Source organism: Plectropomus leopardus, chromosome 14, assembly GCF_026936395.1.
Source record: "Plectropomus leopardus strain MGB_pleo_1.0 chromosome 14, ASM2693639v1, whole genome shotgun sequence".
Lineage (NCBI taxonomy): Eukaryota > Metazoa > Chordata > Actinopteri > Perciformes > Serranidae > Plectropomus > Plectropomus leopardus.
In genome coordinates, this window is record NC_142189.1 from 22948471 (window position 1) to 22972406 (window position 23936).

A 23936-nucleotide genomic window follows, 5' to 3' on the forward strand; every position below is an offset into this window, starting at 1 on the left:
TTGCTGTGAGGCAACAGTGCTAACCACAAAGCCATATTTATTTATTTATTCTTTGAGCATGGGCAATCTGTCAGACTAATAGCTATCCACTCTAGATCGTCATGGGTTAAACATATAATCAGATTGAAATATATACCAGGCATGAGTAACATGCCCTAGACTCAGTATGTGTTTATGTTATTTTTGAAAAAATAAATATATGAGATTATTTCATCTGAAGATTGTGTGCTTTGTTTTTTTTCCATGGTTGTCTTAGCCAGTTTAAGACTTCCTCGATCTTGATTATTGTACTTTTACAATAATCTCAAACTTGTCATCATGTATAAAGTCTGGAGCTGCTCCATAGACAATGAATGGGACAATGATTTTGTGGACCCACAGAACGTTTTCTTTTTTCATACCCAAATGAGCTTAAATCTGTAGTGTTCTCAGTTTTGAAACAGAAAAAGTACCTAAATAGTCAAAACAAACATCTTTCCCAATTCATTGTCTATGGAGTAGTTTTAGTTTTTCATACTTAATGGCATCACAAATTTGAGTTTTAGCACTTGTTTGGGTTTACTAATATTTTCTGGACTGTCTTCAGACAGTTGGAATAACATGTATGCATTTAGAAATGAGCATAGTTCCCCTTCAACTCTCTGTGGAAGCAATGAGAAATGACAGCAAATTGAAACCAAAACTTCAACTGTCATCCAAAAAGACTTTTGCACTTTCAGTAAGGCAGCCAAAAATGAATGTGACCAGTGGGAGAAAGGAAATATGGAGAAAAACTAGGAAGGGTTTTTGTCCACATTAATGCTGCCATATCCAAACAACAGATTAAGAGATTTGACTTAGGATAAACTAAAATAATGCAGAACTGGTGGCGGCTTTTAGCTACACAATATATTTCTTGGAGGCAAATAAAGCTAAGAAGATTAAGGAGTAAGTGGCTAATATTTTAATGCCTCATACTGCTGCTACTGCTGTATTTCCTTTTATATATTATTCTTTTTTTTTGTCATTTAACTACAGGGCATACCTTCCTCTGAGAAATGCTTATTTAACCAAAACCTCAATCTGTTTTTTGGTATTTAGCAAAATGAAAGCACCTCGTGAATGATTACTATATATGTCTTATGTTTAAATTTATGAAACATGATAGCTACACAGAGCAGTATTAAGACTTTGTGTATTGTGAGTATTGTGTATGGTGTGACTGTCCATTGTGGGACTTACAGTCTGGCTTCTGCCTCCAGCTGTGGGGACATAAGTGATCCTGTAGTTCTGGACGCGGCCTGGAGCTGGATTCCACCTGGCATTCAGGGTGGTGGTGGTTTCGTTGAACACGACCAAGTTGGTTGGAGGTCCCATAGGTACTGGAAAACACACACACACACACACACACACACACACACACATATCACAGTTACAACCATGTCAATACGTGTCTGTCCATTACATGTAGTAAGAGCATTTTTTCCATGGTTTTCCTTGAAAATATCTTTTAAAGACACAGTCCTTGATACTTTGGTCTGCTCGTGTTAAAATGTCCACTCTGTCCAGAATGTCTTGAAATGCTTATCTGCTATCAAATATCACTTCTAGATAACTTGCTTTCTTTACCTTATGGTAAAATAAAGAAGATTAAAAACTGACTTGTATCAAGGATTGCAGCTTTAAAGAAGAAAAGAAAATCCGTCTGTAGGATTTTGACTTTTCTGAAGCAGGGATGGATTCTCGCGAACAGCAATGGATTGATGGAAGAATGATAATGGATGGACTCATAATGCATGGATAAATGCAATGGATGGATGAATAGATGAATAGATGATGGATGGATGAATACATGATGGATGATGATATGGGCTTCAAAAACAAGGAGTCAAATCCCTGTTTTGCAGTGCATGCATAGTTCATATCCATCTTCAGCCATTTGTCATTTGACTGAGTAGGAACATATTCAGAAACAGCCATGGGATGAATGGTATGGATGGTATGGACAATGGGACAGACACAGATGAGGACAGACAAACACATTATATAATCGGCTGCATCAGGTGCATCACAGCACCACTGGCACGATGGATGGGTTATGGGCCTTGCTTGATGATGTAATGATGATTGTTCAATGGAGAAAAATGCTGATGACTGGTTGAAGTAATAAAAACATGCTGTCATCACTTGAAAGAAAAAGCATCCTCTTGCTTTACCGCGAATATACTTACGTCTGTTACCACCCTGCGTGGACCCTATAGGCACTGCAGCAGAAATAGAAAGGTATAATGGGCATACCTATTGCTCAACATTTCACTCAGCATATTTCCAGAAGGCAAATTCTAACGGTTAATGATTGTTTTAGCCTTAAATCAAGATCCAACAGAGATTCTGTCAAAGCAACTGGCGCAAAACATTGTTAACTGAAGTGATTGTTCTGTCGCCATCACAGAGGTGCTAGGGTGTGCATCTTACATGTCTTCTCAGTGCCCAGCAGATCCTCGCTCTCTGATTCATCTGGATAGATTGCGGTGACGGACACATCATAAGGCGTATCTGGCTCCAAGTTCTCCAGGACGTGGGTTGTCTCATCGTTGTTCAGAATGGCCTGATGAGGAAAACACAATCACAGCATGAGAGAAGGTGCTTTGCAGAAATTTTAGCCAATACAAACCAAAGACAAGCAACACAAGATCCATATTAGAATAATTATGATTGAATTGTTGCAAAATGTCTGTTTCTTAGATGTTCTGCCTCGACTGGAAATCTTTTCAAAGCATCGCCAAAGCACTTTCTGTTGGATTCATCAAGAAATACCTACTCAGAATATAAAAATGTAAACATCTTGGACAGCTGGTTTTCTCTTACATATTGGAAGTTGGAATCACCCCTCTTGGTCCAGCCAATGCGGTACAGAGCCACATCAGGGGCTCCATGCTCCCATGTGGCCCTGAAGCTGGTCTGGGTCACTTCTGAGAATCTCAGGTTCTTTGGGGCAGGAACCACATCTGCAGAGGAGAAGAAGAGAGGTTAAGTGTGATCTACAGTGCCATTATCTCGAATGTCCCAATAATGATGATTTTAATTCTTACCAGTGATTGCATCTCCCAGCATGGTCTGACCAGGTCCCTCATCATACATGGGAGTAACAGTAAGGGCGTACTCAGTCTGGGAGATCAGGTTGTCCAACTGCCTGGTGGTCACACTTCCTCCTACTTCCAGCTATAGAACAATCAAACACACTTGTTTAATATTAATTCACAAAAATGCAAATATATATAACGATATTTAAATGCACAAAAACTTCAGATTTTTTTTTCTCTGGCCACGTTTTGCCAAGTCTTGCGAAATTTTTATCCGTTCTCAGCAAGTATTTCCAGGAACACTGGCGACAGTAGGAATGCACTTCTAATAAGACCAGTAGGAAATTCGACCAGAGGGTATAAAACTGTGTTTCCAGAGGAAAATGGGAACAAAAAGACACACAACAAACAAAAACAAAAAAGGCATTAGAAAAACACCTGGAATACATATAGGAAACACCACACTGGTTTTACTGCTCTTGATCTCATTAACTTTTATTAGCTGATTTTCAAGTAATTGAACTTAAGGGATTCATTCTGAACGCCCATTAACTTGAACAGTTGCTGCATGTTTGTCTGATCTTCAGCATTTTAATTTGAGTTATAGCTATAAACACACACCCTATTTGTTTCCTTGGACTATTAAACCATGCAAAATGCTTCATCTGGAGGGAATCTGTGCTACAGTTTTTGTTGTGAGTGGCACACTCTCAATTTTGGGGCTGTCCCCTAAGGTCCAACATGACATTCTACTACTTTCTGGGCAGTGAGCTCTTCCTCCCCACACAGTGCATTTTTGCTTCCCCCGCCCATGAGTCACTTTCACATGTGTGTTTCCATCAGAGGAGCTTTGCGGATCACCTCCACCTGATTTACGGCTAAGGAAGTAGCAAAACGCAGACCACAGAGTTTGCTGCTGTAGCCCAAGAACTCCTAAAAGGGGATATGCGACCATAAAGTAGCTGTCCAGTCCTTTCTCTGCAAAACCATATTCTGATAGTTTCATAATCTTTTCACTGGGCTCAGAAACATTCCCTAATGTCCATCCAACCAGCTGCGGTCTCCATTACGTGGTCTCAGCCAATGTATAAAGAGATCAGTGAAAAATATTTAGAAAAGTTCATCGCCATCAAACCCAATAGCTCAAACAGACACTGAGAGTTCGTAGGGAAAACATGAAAGTATAGTAGTGGTAAAAACATAGGTTGCTAACATCTTGTTTGCATGTATTCTATGGTTTTAGCTCTATGGTTTAAACTCACTTCTTTAGCATCTCCATCCTCAGGTCTATAGGTGACAATGTACTTGCGAACAGGCCCAGGAGCAGCATCCCAAATGAGCCTCATGGTGCTGTGGGTGATGTCACGAACCGTCAGTTTGCCGGCAGGTGGCAGGGGCACTGAAGGTTAGAGGGTTGGTGTTAAATCCAGTATTAAGCATTCATGAAGACAATGTTATGTCCACAGTGGACCCCACTGATAGATATCACCAATAAACAAGATTCGGTGAGTACATACGGGTAACTCCCTGCTTGGTCAGTGGTTCGCTGGCTGATTCTCCATGCAGGGCGAAGAGGGAGAGAGAGTAGGCCGTGTTGGGGAGTAACTTCACCAGCTGGACATCAGTTGTATCCCCTCCAACTCTGATCTGTAAGGAGACCAGACCAAACCAACAACATGAAGTCAGAGGATGACGGGGACTCCTCAGTGACATAAACAGAGATATTTGAACAATGGGAGAAATAATCTGGTTGCGGCACATCTGCCGATTCCGGTTTTCTGCCCACTGGGGGTTGACACTTCATGAACAAATGATGATGTTCCCTTGGCAGAGTGAGCTCATGGTTCACCCACTCCTTTGTGACTAACAATGTTCCTCTGTGTTTCCCTTCTGCCTTGTCTGCTGAATGGTGAGACAAACACTGGTTGCTTTGTAAAATGTTATTTCACTATGTGACGTCTGTATTTTGTCAAGAAGTGCTGACAGTGCGACGAAGTGTTTACTCACCTCCAGTTTTTAGCAATATGTTTGGTGCATACAAGCATTGCATCCCCCCATAAACATGTGCATGCGTTCATTTTTTCCTTGTCTAAATCTGTCATATCCACAGCTGATTGGCTCTTTGCCCTTTGGTTTATTCACACTTTTTTTCCGGTGGTGTATCTTACCTCCTGCTCAAGGGTGGGCTGAGTGGCATTGATGGCGCTGTAGAGCAGCATGTAGCCAGTGGCACCAGCCGCCTCCTCCCATCTCACCCGCATGGTGGTGGTCTGCTCATCATAAATGTCCATATTCCTCACGGCACTCAGGGGCACTAGATGACCAGGCAATGATGTAAGAGGCAACAATTATTGGCATAGTGAAACTGAGATTACACACACATCTCTATCTATTTTCCCTGACACACACATTTCATTTGTTTCTTTGACTGCAGAGAGCACTTCTCTAGTCTTTTTGTATGCCGTTCACACTGCACAAACATAAAAATCAGTGCTGTTTTATGTGTGCTTTTATAGATACCATATAATGCTATTAAGTCTCAGCCACTCTTAAAAGCACCAGTAAAACAGAAATTAACAACATCTTTAAAATAAACAAAAAAGAAGTCAAAATTGTGCTTGAACCCCAGAGTAATCATATGAATTGCCTTTGAATTTGCATCTAATTAAGATTTACTATTGCTGTCTTTTTGAGAACATATAGTTTTATAAACAAAACCAAGATATATGTATTACTTTTGAGTATTTATAATGGGGATCACGCAGGAATCACAGTCACTGAGTGCATACAATTAGTGTTCACGCAACTGAGTGAGAGAGATTCAGTGATGGAGACTGACTCAAAGAAAAAAGTGCAGTTTATAGTCAGTGAAGACTGGAGGTTTACGAGTGCTTAAGAGGGTGAAAATTAATTAATTAAGGTGAAATTTAAACTGTTGTTTTTTGACAACCCCATTTATCTGAGCTTCCTTCAGTGGGAAATGGTTGCATCTATAACTAATGATCATGATCATGAAGACCAGTCAGACAGTTTTTGTTAGTTTAGTTTAGTTTGCTTACATTCCCAACTTTTACCATAAATGGATTTTTATAAGTGGATCTTTAAATCACATTATGAGAGCTGGAAGCCAAAATTAAAGAGAAGAAAGAGAAGACATACGTGTGGTCTCAGTTCCTCTGAGAGGCTCGCTGCTCTCCTCTCCCACCACAGAGTAGACGCTGACCTGGTACTCAGTCAGAGGGTTGAGGGCCTGGAGAACCACTGTGGTCTCAGTGCCATCCACAAACACCTAATGCAGATGGTGGTGGTTAGAAGATAAAGGTTAAAGGAATAAAGGTCTTAGTTAAAGGAATAATCTAAGAATACCTTTCAAAAGTTTTAATTTGATGAGTTTTGAGTGTCTGTAGACTTTATGAAAATATTATGAATCATTACTTTATGTATACATGCCTAAATTATATTTTTGCAGTCTCATATGTTACAGAGCTAAAGGGCAATTATCAGTCTAGCAGCATAACAAGCAAAAGCTCTTTCTGTTTACTGAGCATTTTGTACAGCTCTCCAATGAAAACAAGAAATACATCTGATAAGTTTTTTACTGGACTAAAACACTCAGCATGTTCTTCAATTCCAGATCCATAAACAACAATAAAACCTCATCCACTATGTTCACTATTAAACAAAACAATGGGAGCTGGACAAAAAGCAAACATCTCCCGCATGTAATTAGATTCAGACACCACAAATGCATCTTATTCCACACATTGTGGAGCCAAGACACTGTTGGCCGATGAAGCTATCACTCACTAAGTCATTATTTGCTTTCTAATTCTCTAAACTGAGAGCTGTGTGTTTTTGTTTCGTCGCCCTGCGTCACATCATAATGTAATTAGACACCCAAACAGCAAAGGGGCCAACACAAACAGGAGACTGGAAATAGACATTTGAGCGGAGTTTCCCATTAGTGTATGAATCAGTGGGTCAGGGCACACTGAAGCCAAAATCCCCTCAACACCCACACAGGGAGATATACTACACTTACTCCACCTTTTATTGTGATTCAATCAGTGAAATGGAGACGTTTGTTGTTGTGCATTATTGTACTGTATCACACAGGTATACCTGCTGTGGGCGTCCAGACACAGTCATGTACTCCACACGGTACTTCTCCACTGGGCCATCAGGGGCAGTCCAGGTGGCTCGGAAGGACTGGTGAGTCACCTCTGATGTCACCAGGTTAGTGGGAGGATCAGGTGGACCTCCTGCTCAGGTAAAGAAAAAGCGGAAACTTTAGTATGGGCCATCACATCATGCAAAAGCATGCCTGATTGCTTTTCTTTCTTTTGCATTTTATGAACTTTAAGTTTCTTATTTGTTTCATGGTTATTTGATATTCATAGTTTTACACTCAGAAGTGGGGAATATAGTTTGATGTGGCAACAGACAAAAACATGACTGTTTAGCAACAAGTCCTAACAGAACCTTGTACATGCTGCGGTACTTATTGAGGCTATAAAGCCACATCCTCTCCAAGGGGTTCCCCTTCAGTATCCAATAGCAGCCCTTTAATTTGATTAAGGAGCAGACAATTTCCTACTCCAGGGAGGCAGAAATAATATTAGCGGAAGATGAAAATAATAGATCTGCAATTATTTTCAAGAGCTTGGCAGGTTCTTTGCTTCTAATGTTGCTTTCCATGATGGGCCAGGCATGTAACTGTCTGTTACACATTATATTTATTCTGCTCATCAAATGTCTGGGGATAGAGCCATTGGCCGATGCTATATATGGCTGACGTTATTTTTTGTTACAGGGCATTTGTCCTTGCGATCCAGTGTACTGTTCCTCAGGGATTCTATTAATTTGATCAGTCATGTGTGCACATTTTGATATAAATAAGCACTTTCAATATAGTACCTGAAACTGATACATAACCTGTACAGAAATATACCTAAATCCTAGATCTGTTTAGCATTTCCATTGCAGATAGTACTCTTAAATGTAGGCAGTCTCTTGCTCTTTTTTCCTTTCAACGATGATTCAAAAAAATGTCTGCACCTCATTGAACATCCACAGGGTTCCATGTCAATATTTTTGGAACAAAAGGGACAGGCTTGTGTGTTTAGCATCTCTGTCAAAATTCATTGTACACTACAAATAGCAGGTTTGAGTTCTTGTCAAGCAAGAGTCACGGTTCTCTCTTGACCAATCCACGGACTTCAGTGTTCGTCGAGCTCACCATTCAGACAGAGCGGAACAGTTCTATTACTGCTACCCACAACTTTTGACAATGGAAACCCCAAAATAATCATTTTAATGTGTAAAAACCTGAACTGAACCAAACTGGACTGCTTGTTAGAGATGAGGCTACACATACCTGGTCCCTTGACACTGTTACAGAGGTTATCAGTAAGGTTGTCAACGATGTCCAACAGGAAGGAGAAGTCAGCCACGTTGTACATGTGAATATTATCCGGATCAGAAGCAATGGACCGCAACTCATTCTCATCTGCGTTCTTCACACCTAAAGAGCAACAAGAAAGACAGTAGTCATGAGCACTTGATACATTCCACAGTTGTGCTTCATACATTTAGTTTGTGCAATTAAGTAGAACTGATTTTCACTTAACCGATGGCGTAGAGCTCGATGCCCTGATCACGCAAGTTCTGAGAGTTGACATTGACATCATCCTGGGATTTGCCATCAGTGATCAGCACACCTATCTTTCTAGAGTTGGGTCGCATCCCAACGTTCTCTTTGAAATTGTTCTGGAGGAGGTAATTCAAAGCCAGACCTGCAATGAAGACATCCATGTTCATTTTTCATCCTGACAGTTACACAAGATAAGAATTACAACTGTGCTAACAGAAGTCCAAGCGGCACCGCTCCAACTATAAATAAATAAATCAAAATACCAGTCAAGGTGTTTCCTCCTTTGTAGGGCAGGCTAGCCACAGCATCCAGGAGAGACTCCCGGGTTTGATGAGCATCCAAATGCCATTCAGTCTTTGGGTCTCCACTGTACTGAGCAAGACCTAAGGACGCCAAAAAATGTTATGCAAAGATGCCTCTTTTTGTTTTATTGGTAATAACCAGTTGACTTTTTTGATTACTAATTCTGGGAAGACCCACCAATTTGGACCCTTTCAGGACCAATGTCAAAAACTCCCACCATACGGGCGATGAAGGCACGAATTGTCTTGAAGTTGAGACGTCCGATACTCCAGGAGCCATCCACCAGCAGCACAATGTCCGCCTGTGCAGTGGTCTTACACCTCACCTCTGAGAGGGCAAAATTTCAGTGTGTTAACTGGATGAAATCAAAAGTTTAAAACAAGATAAACAAAAGAGAAGTCCATGCTCAAGTAGACACAATGGTGCAAGTGATGAATTGTAAAGAAAGAGGTGCTCAAAGAGGTGTGAGAGGTAAAGGAAAGAAGGAGAGAAGAGTTCTGCGACATAAAATTTCATTTTTGGCATTGAACCAAACAAAATGACATCAACATTCCTAACAAATAATGTATTCACAAGCTAAAACATTCAATGCTTTCTGAGTTTTTTTAATCAGTTTTATTTTCCAGGTGTCATAATTATTATCTTCTTGTCTTCTGGCATGTTGAAGCAGTATTTCTCTCAGTTCTTCTTTATGGATCCAAGCATCCCAGGGGTAAATCAACAGAGTTCACCGCTAATGGCCTGTGACATATCAAAGCCCTCCAGCAGTAGGGTAATACTCAGATCCTGTTTTCCAAACACCTGTGTGATGACAAGGAAGGCATCCCATCCTGGTTACCTAAAAGAGGGCTGCAGATGTGCACTGGAGATAGGCAGATGTTGCACTAACTGCCACTGTCTGCAACTGAAAACAGGTTACATGTTTGATTTACAGATTGGTTGAACCCAAACCCCGGCCCACGACAGACAACCAACTGTCAAGCTTAAACTGACAGCAAGGGGGAGAATAGATAAAGCCAGAAGAGGTGCAAAAACATGTCTGCTAACATACAGTATCCCCAATGGGTAGGTCTGTTCAAGGTATTAAAGGTATATTGCTTTATATGGAAGAAAACTGCTATCTGAGACTGCTGATTATCTGTTAGGATCAAATGCAAAAAGGGAGAAATTATGTGAAGGTACACTACAGGTATAATTTATGTTCTACTGTAAGTTAAAAAAAAAAGTTCTTGGTAAATTATGGCAAGTAATGAAAGAGAAGGACCTTCCACATCCACAACTTTTTTTGGCCTCAAGCTCCAGACTTGTTGAGAACTGGCCTGTCTTTAGCAGATCGTACAGTGGTGAGTGGGATTCTCTCACCTTTTCTAATTTATCTTCTGGAGCTGTCACTGAATCTGTATCCGCGTCCTTATTAGGACTGGACCTGCCGCCGAGCGGTCAAGCTGACCTTTCCTGTTCCTTCCAACAAAAACAATTTTTTTTCCTCTTCTCATCCTTGCTGCCTGCTGTGCTCTGACTCACAAGGTAGTTAAAAACATTTTATAACTGCAAACAGATTATATGCGTATGGCTTGAATCTGGCCTGTATTTGGACTGGAAATAAAAAGAGGAAGCCCAAAGTGTCACAATGAAGAAAGCGAGAAAAAGGGCAGACAGATGGAATAGCCATTACATCTGTTATTTTCTGAGACAATTAGCTTTGAGGAAAAGCATTTGGGGAAACTCATCAGCTTTTATAGGGCATGGGTTTAGAACGGATTTTCCTAAGCAAAAATTTACTATGTGATACAGAATCCAATGTTTGACTGTTGCTGCCCGGAGACATAACACACTGGAGACGCTGCCTTAAAGGTGATGACAGGCAAAGTAACAGAATGACACAATCCATTTCAGTTGTTCATGTTCTACTTCATTTTAGTATAAAACATGCTTTCTCTGTTATTTCTTTGGAGATATTGCACATTCTTATTATATATACATTGTAAAGTAGGATAACATTACCTGATAGAACATAAGGAGGAGGGTCAGGTGCATCAGAGAGAGTGGTTTGCTCCTCTCCAGCCAACGGCACACTTTCTCCTCCATCAAACATACCAAACACACTCACTGCGTATTTGGTATTAGCTCTATAGAACAAACCAAAAAAAAATTTGTATTGTTTTTTTATGATATACCAGTCAGTATTGAGAAATTGAGAAAATGAGAAATCAGTCACACCTCAGCTCCTCTAGCACCACTGTGTTGTCATAGGGACCAACCAGAAGTTGTCCCAGGTCAATGTCTTCGCCAACAGGGTGGAAAGTGACTTTGTAGCCCCTAACATCACCAGGAGCATGGTCCCATGTCACACGGAAACTGGTCCTGGCAGGCTCTGAGGTCTGGAGGTTTCTAGGGCCCTTGTAAGGTGACACTAGGGAGATAAGAGAAATGTTTAGATTGACTAAATGATACAGACCTGGACGATGAAATATTTGAACACTAATGCTGTGTCTCAAATCAAATACTTCAATATATACAGCATACTTGCAATTTTGAGTGAATCGTGTTTTCACGATTAAAAATATGGCAGAATGCAGTGCACTTTGATTTCCTGAGTGGTCCACTCTAACAGTCAAAATGTTGAATGTGAAATGTTAGACACTTTTCACCCTAAATGGTTGCGGAACAGGCTACATAGAGGAAGGAGCAGGGCCAAATTTGTGAAATGTTGGCAGGGAGGGGTAGACTATCTTGGTGAGCACTGCAGCATTGTAAAGTTGTACATGTGTATTTTTCACGACCACCACACTGTTGTCAAAAAGAAGTAACCAGCTTGTATATTGGGTTAATTCTGTAAAAATTTAGCACCACAAACAATGACGCAAATGCTAACATTAGCTTGCTAGCTAACAGCAGCTCACTTTATCATCAGGTATTGACTTTACGTAGCTTTATTGTTGTAAGCGATATAGGGTGTAAGTGACATGTAGTGTTTATGAATTGCCCTCATCGTAGAAGATTTGAGTATTAGATCCATGGTCAGTGCACAACAGCAGTGTTTGATTTGATTGATGAAATTTTTGCACTATGCAAGTAAGTATATAATGTATACCGTGTACTACATGCAAGTGAACAAGTGGACATATCTGATTTGAGACACACCATTAATCTTTTAAGTAAATCAGTAAGAACAAATAAGTACTGTAATATTGCTTTAGTCATTTAGTAGAAGTGGTCGAGAGGATTAGTAAATAATAAACCAACGTACGTGTTGTTCCCTCTCCTTGTCTTGATTTGCCCTCTCCAGAACGGTAGACCGGCAGAACAACAATTTCATAGGTTGTGAGGGGGGTAAGTCGCCTCAGCACTGTGAAGGTGGTGCCACCGGGCACCTTGGCTGCAAGTTGGCGCCCTCCTGCCTTGGGTTTGTAGGTAACACGGTAGTTGAGTACATTTCCAGGTGCCGGTTGCCATGCCACCTTCATGCTCTTTTCTGTCTCTTCTGACACAACAATTGCTCTGCCAGCGGCTGAGACTGCAAGCGAGGAAAAAAGGAGCAAAAGGTTAAATAGGAGAAATGATGAATGGATGGTCTTAGGGAAAATGTAGACTTTGGGCCTTGATCAGGTTGGAATTTTTGTTAAATGTGTGCTTAACCATGTATTTTTCCAGTATACCTTTGGAAATATAAGCAGTATGGCTTTCCTGCTGGTAAGTAAACTAAACAGTAACACGCTTGGCTACCTCACAGTCTTTCATCTGGGTATCTGCTCAGTTTCCATATGCATGTGGACACAAAGCTACCCAAATAGTTCTGATTTTTGGAAGAATACACTAAACAGGCCCAAATTTACATGATTGATCATGTTTAGTTGGCGGGTTGGTTAGCCAGACATAAATGACTTGTGAATTTGAGCAAAGCCATAGTTCTCATTTTTCCATTGTGCTCCACAGAGTGTTTCTTATTTTCAGAGCAGGAAGGGCAAGTGTGAATTGTCAGAGGCCTCGAAAACGAGCTGAGGAAAATATTCAGAAAGCTGTACTTCAGAGGGAGGACTTTTATTAACGGAAAAAAACAGCACATCCAAGTTTGCCGTGTGTGGCTCAACCCGCAGAGATCTGTGATTTGTGCAGGGCACGAAAAAAGAGAGCAAAAGATAGTGGGTGCAGAGCAAAGGAAGAAATGAGTAAATCGAGAATTTTAGTTTACAAAGCTGCCTCATGGTTGTGTTCGGTGGGTATGCCACATTTCTCACTTGCCAGAATCAATAAACAGTAATGATGGTTGGAAATACTTTTTTCCTTGAGCACATTCCATTTCACTAACTGGTGGGACAAATTCCCTCCCAACTGGTGCGATTTTCCACTCAATGTGCTTTTCTCATCCAAGCATGAGCACAGTCTAACAAGGGAGAGGCCAGTGTCTATCTGTCCTGCATCTCCCATGAAAAGCAGGTGTGCTGGACACTACGTCACCTCTGGACATACATATAACACACACGCACAGTCTTAAAGATGTGCACGCGAAGACTCTATGTTCTTGATGGCTCAGGCGAATGCCAGCAGCAATGACGTTATCTCTTAGCTCAACACAGTAAGTGCCGCTGACAGATCTCTTTTTCTACCTAACACCCAAAAGTGGAGCTTACAGCCAAACTGTATTTCATAGATCATTTTAAACCTGCGTCACTGCCCCATATTTCTTACAAGTGATGATCTCCTAAATTATATCTAGAACTTTGCTTTAAAGCTGAAGATGACAAGTAAGTCTAGAGCCGCATTCTTGGCTGTAAAAACAATAAAAACACATGGAAAAAAACATGCAACTGTCCCTGTGTGGTCATAGAGCTTTTATGGCTTTTATGCTTTTATGGTTGTAGAGTTAGATCACACTTACCATAGCTTCATACTTTCTAGATAACCCCAAGATGAGACATTAAGAAATTCAGAAAAGAAAAATAAGAAAGGGGGACAGCATTGGGAAAAATACCAAGAAAAAGAAACAAGAGAGAAGGGAGCAGATGTAGAGAAGGTTGAGCAAGGGATCGGGGAATAGGTGTATGTTGGAAGAGTTAAAGCAGCTAAAGTAACTTACCATCCGTGGTTTCCTCTCCAACCAATGGCTGACCCTCTCCGTGGCCATAGATAGCAAACACAGAGACCTGATAACGTGTCTCTGGGGTAAGACCCTCCAGGATAGTGGTTGTAGTGTCTCCTGCTATTGTCTTTTCCCCAGTCTCTTCGGAGAACAGAGACTTCCACCTGATCCGGTACTGACGAACATTACCAGGGGCCGCAACCCAGGACGCAACAAAGCTGGTGTCAGTGACGTCTTTGGTCACCAAGTCTCTGGGTGAGCCAAGCTCTGTGGATAAATGAAGTGGAGCAGCATTAGGAGCAGCCTGTGTGTAATGGATATGGAAAATAAGTAGCAAAACAGTGTTACTTGTGTTTACCTAAAGAATTTCCTTTTTTTTTTCTTTGGTTTGATTTGCTCCAATGCATAATAATTGAACTAAGATGGTAGTGTTAGTGCTTAAATGCAAAAAGGCTTCAGAGGGCTTCAGCCCAGCAATGGCTTTGCCCATTGGGGTGTTGATTAAAATGCACATATATGGAGGTTTCAGGAAGTGAGCGAGACATATAAATGGACAAAACTGAGAACCCGAGCGATAAAACCCAGGAACAATCATTCATCTGTCTTTGCTTTAACCCCTCAGGATCTGTTTGAACAACCTGATTTTCTCCCTTCATAATCAGCCACTGCTGGAAAAATCTCTGCAAAACTAATCGTAAATCACATATCCTCAGCGCCTCTCCCGGCTGCACTCTAATTTTCCATCGAAACACAGGAAACCCGATCCACAAAAGTGTGTTTGCTACAATCGCAGATGTTGCACTTTCCCTTCACTCACTTTGAGAGACCAGCATGAAAGGAGAAAGGAGCAGACATTCAGTGGAGGGGAATTTTGTGGTGGTGTTTCATGATGGCTTGGCTGAGAGGGATGTCTATGTTGAGATGGACTCTTTACGCTCAGGTCCAGCTGCCATACAGAGAATCTGCATGTACCGCAGGAGGATATGCTGCCACACATACCCTTCAACACAACCTCCGGGATCCTGAACCAAGCCCCCTAAGTCCCTTCATGCCAGCAGCTATAATCACAGGCAGAGCGGTGCAGCTGGGTGGTCTCTCTCCCAGACCTCATTTATCAACCATCACCAAATAAGACTTAACAAAAAAAAAGCCAATTGAGAAGAATGAGATGCATCACAAATGTACCACAAGTGCAGTGCAGGATCATTTGGAAATATGAAGCGACCATAGAGCAGAAAAGGCAGCCACTGTGTCTATCTGTCACCCTATGAGTCCTTCTAGGCCTCCATCTATTATGGAAGAACTGGAAACTGATCTAAACAGGAATAACAGCAGCCTGCCAAGAAGAGCGATCTGCACCTTGACAGTGGAGGCCAGATATGAAGAGTAATGGCCACGACCACAAACTAATGAAGAGTTCCAGATTTAACAAACAGTGTGGGCCACTTATAAAATACCAAGATCATTCCATCAAAAGGGTTCTCCTCGCCAAAGGCAAAGGATGAACGTGACTGACTAATCCGGCTTTGTGTGTGTGTGTGTGTGTGTGTGTGTGTGTGTGTGTGTGTGTGTGTGTGTGTGTGTGTGAACCAAGGGCAGAGAGGATCACAAGATAATGACTTCTGCAGACAGTGGCTCACTTTTCATCAGCACTTGCAGACAAACTAAAGAGAAGGGGCCAATCCTGGAAGCAAAGCCCACATACATGAAACACATGGTCAGCAGACCTAGCAAAAGCTTTGGCTTGCATGTAACACATGCATTTACACAATACTGGTGTATTAATCGTCTTTCATATTTGTTTATAGCAAGTATTTTAAAATCTATGTGCATGGCTTTCAAATAGAAGAATTAATGGCTTCTTTATAAAAAAATACAGATGTGTATACAAGCACACACATGTCATTTCACGCCAGTAAACACATTCTGGATCTCCTTATCTTAGTTGCTGTCTCAACCCCCAAAACTGCATCCCACACTTCAAGGAGAAGGGTACTCTCAAATTAGGACCTTATACAAGACCAGATCACAAATGTGAATTAATGCCTCACCCACGTCCCTAAAAAACCACATATGACACAAGTGAGGATTATCTGAGGGATTTCCTGCAGGGCATGTGCTGACATAACCTTCACATCTGTAGCCAAAGATTTCTAAAGCTTGAAAATATAAATGACTTGCAAAAAAAATTTAAAATGCCAGCAGGCAAACAAAACACACAAGAGACAAGCTCATGCTTTGAAAATTATCCTAATAATTGTACGTGGCTGGTGGATCCACCATTCTGTTCGGCCACTGTATATTCTGATTCACAACACTGGTATTGTGTCAGCCTTAGGACTGGTTAGTCAGACACTAGTCAGTTAAAAGACCCAGCTACTGTAAGCTCTGACTTACTCAGTCTTCGTAAAATCCTCTAAATCACTGCAGGAAACACATCCTCCCTTCAAAGTGCCATCTCAGCACTGGCACCCCACTTCAAACTTCCCTTACTTTATTGCTCTTGGTTCACTGAGGCATACATCTGAGCCACAAAGATGAAGTCTTCAGTGTCTTCATGCCAAGGTTGCCTGTCTCTGGCCTATTACCTCAAAGGACCTTCAGAGCGGTGGAGAAAAACAGTCTGGCGGTACCACTTAAAGAGCCTGGCGCTGCCTAAAAGTTCCCAAAGGCATCGGTTTAAGAGGAAATCAAACCAAGATGCTACAATTTCACCTGCTGTTATGCTGCTTTTAAAAGACATTAAAAAGAATCCCCTGTGGCACATGGGAAAATATTTGCTGTGTCATGCAAGTAGTTAATTAATAGAGGCATTGGTACAATGGCTGCTGCAGGGGCTGAACATTTGACCTCTCAGTTATGGGCTGAGCTTCTTATCCAATCTAAAGCATTCTAGATCAAACTCTGAAGAACCTTTTTCTACCCGTCCATGCCCTCTCTGTCGCTGCCTGTCTGATGCCCCACCCTGGAGGAAGAAGAGCAGACAGTTCTCCCTGTGACCAGACAGACAGCTTACAGAGCTTTCAGTGTCCTCTTAGGTAACATCTTCCACATGCTGGATAAAACTCCCTCTTCTTAAGTAAATAATTTTGCCATGTTTCTGTATAATATCCCTGTTGGGATGTTCATCAAAGCATTCGCTATGACACCTTCTCTGTCCTGCTTCTGAGTCATTCCAGGATGTTATAATTCTGTCCAACTCAAGGCTTCTGTATTGGCTACCATTCACTCTTTGCCACAAGGGATGACTTTGTTGCAAGCCACTCTCTTCCAGTTCTCGCCCACATGGACTTCACAGAGAGGGTCACTCAAAGTGAGTGGCACTCAAAACAATGAGATCAGTGTTGAGGCCTTCTGACGTCATTGACAGCATAATAGAGCTGGCTAAATAAAGTGCTTTGTCATGGAGCTTTTTCCTGTGGGGGTGTATGCTTGATGACAGCACAGATTTGACTTGTGGAAACTAACTCTATAATCAAAACCAAGCCTATTGGTCAGTGTGGGAACAGAGGAAAATGCAACAAAACAAACATTTCTTATTGAATTCTAGCACTCATCAAGATTTAAACAGACATACATTACTCCACTTGTGAATTTATGGTTGAAAAATTTCTATAGGACACAGAGAGAGCCTTTTACTCAACCTAGTTTACAGGTCCATGTGGTCAGCAATAAATGTCCTTGTTATATGGGGACAAGCCCGTCCCAGAGGACCTCACTACTGCCATGAGTATAAGGAGGCGACATCAAGGAACAGGAACTGTACTCTTGCTGTTATGACGAATAGTGGAGCTTTGATGTGTTGTGGGCTCAATGTGCTTTCAAAGAGGAGTCCATTTCAGGTTGAGCTAAGCATGGACACAATTAAATACGACTGCTGTTTTCATCCTAGCAAACAAAACGTTGAATAAAACAATGTAACGGGTTTTAGTTGCAACCAAAAGCTCTAAATATTTGTTGGTCTGTTCTCAAAAATTTTCCCCAGCCGATTGGGGCAGTTTTTTCCCTAGGAGTCTGAAATTTGGTATGGAGGTCAATTCTGTGTGCAAAGGTGTGTGTTTGTGTTCATGCCAATTGGCTAAGTGGATTCACAGACTTGCACAAGATTTTGGGAAAAGACTGGACATGAGCCAAGGGACAGCTGGTTAATTGCTCATGCCAATAAACGTAGAGGCAAATAACCTTGGATTGAAACATTACCAAACATTGCTAAAAGACACGCACACACACACACACACACACACACACACACACACACACACACACACTGTTAGACAGATATAAATACCATTTTGCCACGTCCCCTTTCCTAGCTCATTAGCCAGTTGTTGCAGGGAGGGATCACTGGACTAGTTGGACTATTGTTTATGAGGTTGTGTGCGTGTGAAAGCATGAATACATGGATGCATGCATGTACATGGTTGGAGCTATCGCAAATTTGCACTTGTTTAGTATTGATGCTCTCACATTGTCTCAGATCCTCAAATTATCCTCACTCTAATGCACAACCCGGCCTGCCATAAACAGTTCTGGACAGTTCAGTATAGTGGAGCTAACTCATAATATAATACATGGTTAGGTAAGCGCCTATGACTTCAAATATAGTTTACTGGTTTAGTAGCCATACATGGAACTAGACTGAAAGCCAGAGATACTCCTCTGCTTGTACCTTGATTGTTGTTTTGCCCCCCCAGAGCTCAAACCTCCCCCTTCTCTCTCAAAAGAGATCATTTGACTTCCTTTCCTGTAGTGTGACACTACAACAATCTCTCTTCCCACTCTGTGTGAAACCAGCAGAAGACCTGCCCCCTGCCTATAAACATCTGTACACAGGAAAAAGATACTCAAACACATATTTGCATCACTGCCCTCAGTTAACCCATATGTAAAGTGTAATTACCATTGTCAGATGTAATGAACTTGAGATGGTCAGCAATCACCAGAAGTGGGACTATGTCATTCTTTTGCAAGTCACAAGTGAATCTCAAGTCAATGCACTCAAGTCCCAAGGGAAGACAGACAAGTCTGGAGTCAAGTCCCAAGTCAGGACTGCTAAGTACCAAGTCAAGTTCAAAGTCCTGAATTTTGAGTTTCGGATCCTAAACAAGTCATTATGCACTCTTCACCAAATGCATACCATTTTAACAACAGAGTAATGATATATTAACTTTGTAAAAAAAAAATCATGAATGCATTTTCAAAATTTGCTTTTTTGTTTGTGAAAACAAGTTTGTTAAAAACAAATGCTGCTGAACTTAATCATAAAAAGTTGTATTGACATCACACTTTCATAGAATATAGCACTGTTAACCAGTACCACAACAGAATGCATTTTGTATGTTTCTTTCCTGTCCTGATGTTTTTAACTCATCTTATACAGTAAATATGTCTGTAACTCTCCTTGATTTTGTCAAGTTTAATAAAAAGTCATCAACTTTGTGACTAGAGTCTGATTTGAGTTCATGTCATGTGCCTTGAGTCCATATGTCTCCTGCCAATCACTTACTCTGCATTAAAATGAATGGAACAATATCTGACATTAATGATCAAATATTCCCCACATGCCTTATAAACCACTGTATAACAATAAATTCTACTGCTCAAACATGCCAGGATGTAAAGGTATTACCCGCCAGGCATATGGCTGTCAAAGTCTGCTCCAAGCCCTTTCATAAGTTCTCGAGGTTTACAAGCATCCCCCACCCATTTCCATCTCATTGCCTTCATGGGCGGGAAAGCCACCCTAACCTACACTCAGTGCCAAAAGAATTACATCAAGTACCACATTCCTGTCTTTCCCCTCTAGCCACAGCCCATATACTCAACCAACCTTGCAAAATAGAAGCTCAACTTCCCTAATTCTGATGTGAGCAATGATGTGAGAAATACCAGATGGTTAATTCTTAAAGGGACTTGGAAGGAGACAACTGGCCTTATTTAAGTTTAACATCAGGCAGGATTTCATTAACTTAATTAAATATAAACCATAATTAAATACAACAATATTATGTGCCTAATCCACAGAGTTCCCTTGCATCTGGAAAAAAGCTGAATACAACAACTTGCTTGTCCACTCAGCAGTACCCACTTGCTAAACCCACAGCCACAAAGCATGCTTCACATTTCTGTCACACATTGGCTATAGAAATTATCCTCCTGTGTTTGAGATGTTTCAAATTAGACATTAGTAATGTGACATTTTCCCTTACCTTCTAAGGTGGTTCCTGTGCCCAGAAGAGGATCACCCAACCCAGAAGAGTAACGAGCACTAACAAACAGCTCATATTCAGTGGCTGGTTGGAGGTTCTTCAGCGTAGCCTGGGTATTATCTCCCTTGACGGATATCTCCTTCCTGTCACCACCTTCGGCTGGTTTGAAGGCAATGCGGTACTGAAGGACATTTCCTGGAGCAGCCTGCCATGCCAGTTTCATTGTAGATATGGTCTCATCAAAGACACGAAGGTCACGAGGAGAGCCACGGACTAAAAGTAAACAAATATGGATCAGACATTAATTCAAATCTAATGTACAGAAACCTAAGTTTCACATAGTGTGTAGTTTTCCTGACTTACCTTCCTTGGTAGTCCCATCCACTTGCATTTCATCCCCAATGCCTGTAGCATATTCAGCAGACACAGACACACGGTAGGTGGTAATGGGGAAAAGCTCTTGGAGAACTATGGTAGTCTCTGGTCCTGTGGTTTGGGCCTCCAGTACTTGCCCATCACCACCTATTGCAACATAGGACAGTCGATACCTGATCACCGAACCTGGAGCAGCTTGCCATGACACCCTGAAACTGTTGGTTGTCTCTTCTGTAACTCGTAGGTTTCGCACAGTCCCTTGTTCTGCAACAAAGATAGATATACTATTTTAGATTCTAAATATTCTCATTTCAATGTATATTACAGCATTAGGCAAGGTCTAAGCAATCTTCATTACCTTCCAGAGTGGTCTCTTCGCCGGTCAAAGGGAAACTGTCTCCTTTCTCATACTGAGCAAAGACATTGACCTCATAGGTGGTGATGGGAAATAGATGGGGCAGAACAACTGTTGTGGTATCATCAGGCACTGCCATGGAAATGTAGTCTCCGGTGATGTCTTCAGCCTTGCGAAAGCGCACCAGGTAAGACATGACATCAGCAGCAGCAGGTTCCCATGTGGTACGGAAGCTTCTGGAGGTAACCTCAGAAAACTGAAGGTCTCTGGGTGGAAGCAGACCTGAAAATAAAGGGTTAGTAGTTATTAATGTCTTTTAACAAAAAGCAATGCACAGACCCAAATCATTTTGTTGTTTCAGACTATATTTAGCTAGATTTTATTACTTTCTCCCCTCTGTCCATGTCTTCGCCCAAGGCATTACCTCTAATTATTGGCAGCAATGTAAAACAAAGCGTTGTTGTAACCTTGTTCAGTTAAAGAGGTTTTGGGAAAAAAAGTTTCCATGAACGGCTTGCTATACTCACTAAGTTGTGTGTGTTTAGCAACCTAAGACTTCAGTATCAATAAGCATAGTGTATGGTGAGATGTCATTCTACCACTTAGTGGAACAACCAGCTGCTCTCTGTCTCAGAACTGGCGTGGCTCTTTGAACCCAAATTATGGGTTATATTGTTGTTCTAGTCACTATTGTGTTTTTAAACAGTAAGTGATAACAAATGGTGTGATAGAGATAGTCTAAAAAGCATGTATGTGGTTTTGTGGTATGCCTGTGCCTTACATAACAGCAATTTACACCATGTTATACTGCTGTGTTTTGCTTTTTTCTTAATTGCATTGGCTCTTTGCCATTACACCATCCTTTAAGGACCATGCAAACCAACAGTCAGTTGGTATGCTGTCCAATAAAGACAGTATTGACAGTTCTACCAGCAAATGTTGGCCATCCAAACTGATGCAAAAAAGTTATGGGCATATCATGTGGCTACACTCATGGTCATAGTTTTGAGTTTGGATATTTTATCCTCCAACTTACTTCTCTTTTTGATGTTGAGCAGTTCCTGTTCAATTCTCAAACAGATGGACTGAGTCAGCTCCTTGGAGATCCTCTGGAAGGCATCAAAGTCCTCCACCTCATAGACATGAGTGTCTGATGGTTCATTAGCAATGGCCTCCAGCTCAGATCTCACTGCATCCTTCACACCAACGGCAAAGATCTCCACGTCAATATTCCTCAGTTTGGTTGACGCATCCTTAAACGAGTCTGACGACTTTCCATCTGTGATCAGGACCATAACACGTGGAACATTCTGTCTCGCTCCACGGGTGGGGACAAAGATCTTCTCCCTGACATAGGTCATGGCCTTGCCAGTGTTAGTGGAACCTCCACGGTAGGGAAAAGTGCGCACAGCTTTGACAACAGCGTTAATGTCATGGTGAGTGTTGAGGGCAAACTCAGTGTGTGGATCACGACTGTACTGGACCAAGCTAAGCTGAACTTTGTGAGGTCCAACATCAAAGGAATTGACCAGAACCTCCAAGAAGGCACGGACTTTGGCAAAGTTTTGTAATCCAATACTGTACGAACCGTCAACCAATAGGACCACATCAGCCTGCACATCCACTCCCAGAGAGCACTCTGCCAAAAGACAAGAAATACTGGGTCATTTAATAGCCTTTCCATAATGAAACAAGGTAAAGAGTGACACATTGAGTACATCTAAGAATAGTCAAGGAAAGATGCACAACAAATCATCTTACCTGTTGACACCTTGACAGGCTGGGTCTTCTCCATTGCCATGATGGGTTCACTGGGAGTCAGACCTTTCAGGGCAAAAAGGCTGATCTCGTACTCAGTCTCAGGGGAAAGATCACGGACATTGATGGTTGTCTGGGTTGACCCTGTGTACAGCTCTTGGCGTTTCATTCCAGGTAGCATGGGGATGAAGGTGAGCTTGTAGCCCGTGATATCACCCAGGGAAGGATCCCATGTCACCCTCATAGATTTAGATGCAATTTCTGTGACCTGCAGGTTAGAGGCTGGCTCCACCACTGGGGAAAATGGGGAAAAAGTGTATTATTACACAACCTTTCAAGATGTTTTCAGCATCAAAATGTTTGCTTGGCTGTGAATTAGCAGTGAAACATAGAATATAATGTAACGCATTTGATTAAGGTCTCTTGACTTACTTTCTTCTCCACTGACCAGAGAGCTGAGCTGCTCATCAACACCGGAGCACACCTCTGTGATGATCTTTTTTGTTACCTCTTGGATCATGTCAAAGTTGGGAACGTTGTACACATGTTTGTTGTAAGGGGTAGAGGCAATTTCCCTTAGCTCATCCTCATCTGCTCCTTTGATACCTGAGGGAAAAAATGTGAACAACATCAACTCATATGTTCTTTTCTCAGTGGCTGCATTACAGATGTGGTAGACTGTTGATGGTTTTAGACTATTGCGTATGTTAGAGACATCAACAGTACTTGACTTTTACCAAGTCAAATGTGGATATTAACAATCAATGGAAAATCGAATGGTTTCCAAGAACAGGCAGACTTTCACATGGGAGAGCACTATTGAACAAAACACTGAATAATAAACCATACCTAGGACAAATATTTCCACTCCAATGTTCCTAAGCCTTTTAGCATACTCCTCCACTGGGTCCTGGGATTTTCCATCAGTGATGATCATGGCTACCTTAGGAAAAGCTTTCCTGGAGCCAGCTGCCTCCGTAAAGATGTTTTGCAGCAGGTAGTCTATGGCATCACCTTAAGACAAAAATGTAAGTGTATTTTTAACTTCAACATGATAGTCAGATTTGCAGGGCAATTAAAATCACCAACAACCATGCAAAAACCATGTTGGCTCCATTACAGCGTGGTGCAAATCTACAAA

At 41.5% G+C, this 23936-nt stretch overlaps 1 protein-coding gene across 3 annotated transcripts in view; it reads right to left on the reverse strand.

The window, feature by feature from the left end:
* col12a1a (collagen, type XII, alpha 1a) overlaps nucleotides 1-23936 on the reverse strand; it is a 61885-nt gene that overhangs the window by 30164 nt on the left and 7785 nt on the right. For 2 of the 3 annotated variants that reach the window (XM_042501168.2, XM_088087085.1), the window contains exons 7-31: nucleotides 23645-23809; nucleotides 23228-23401; nucleotides 22799-23089; nucleotides 22074-22676; nucleotides 21041-21319; nucleotides 20671-20946; nucleotides 20308-20580; nucleotides 14096-14365; nucleotides 12269-12535; nucleotides 11239-11431; nucleotides 11023-11147; nucleotides 9196-9345; nucleotides 8979-9098; nucleotides 8693-8857; nucleotides 8440-8586; nucleotides 7185-7324; nucleotides 6222-6351; nucleotides 5231-5376; nucleotides 4580-4709; nucleotides 4325-4461; nucleotides 3072-3201; nucleotides 2848-2987; nucleotides 2455-2587; nucleotides 2211-2243; nucleotides 1222-1361 (exon numbers count right to left, since the gene is read on the reverse strand). In XM_042501168.2, the coding sequence (XP_042357102.2) occupies nucleotides 1222-1361; nucleotides 2211-2243; nucleotides 2455-2587; nucleotides 2848-2987; nucleotides 3072-3201; nucleotides 4325-4461; nucleotides 4580-4709; nucleotides 5231-5376; nucleotides 6222-6351; nucleotides 7185-7324; nucleotides 8440-8586; nucleotides 8693-8857; nucleotides 8979-9098; nucleotides 9196-9345; nucleotides 11023-11147; nucleotides 11239-11431; nucleotides 12269-12535; nucleotides 14096-14365; nucleotides 20308-20580; nucleotides 20671-20946; nucleotides 21041-21319; nucleotides 22074-22676; nucleotides 22799-23089; nucleotides 23228-23401; nucleotides 23645-23809 (4757 nt within the window). The remainder of the gene's footprint in view (nucleotides 1-1221; nucleotides 1362-2210; nucleotides 2244-2454; nucleotides 2588-2847; nucleotides 2988-3071; nucleotides 3202-4324; nucleotides 4462-4579; nucleotides 4710-5230; nucleotides 5377-6221; nucleotides 6352-7184; nucleotides 7325-8439; nucleotides 8587-8692; nucleotides 8858-8978; nucleotides 9099-9195; nucleotides 9346-11022; nucleotides 11148-11238; nucleotides 11432-12268; nucleotides 12536-14095; nucleotides 14366-20307; nucleotides 20581-20670; nucleotides 20947-21040; nucleotides 21320-22073; nucleotides 22677-22798; nucleotides 23090-23227; nucleotides 23402-23644; nucleotides 23810-23936) is intronic. The other variant, XM_088087084.1, reaches the window with a different exon arrangement.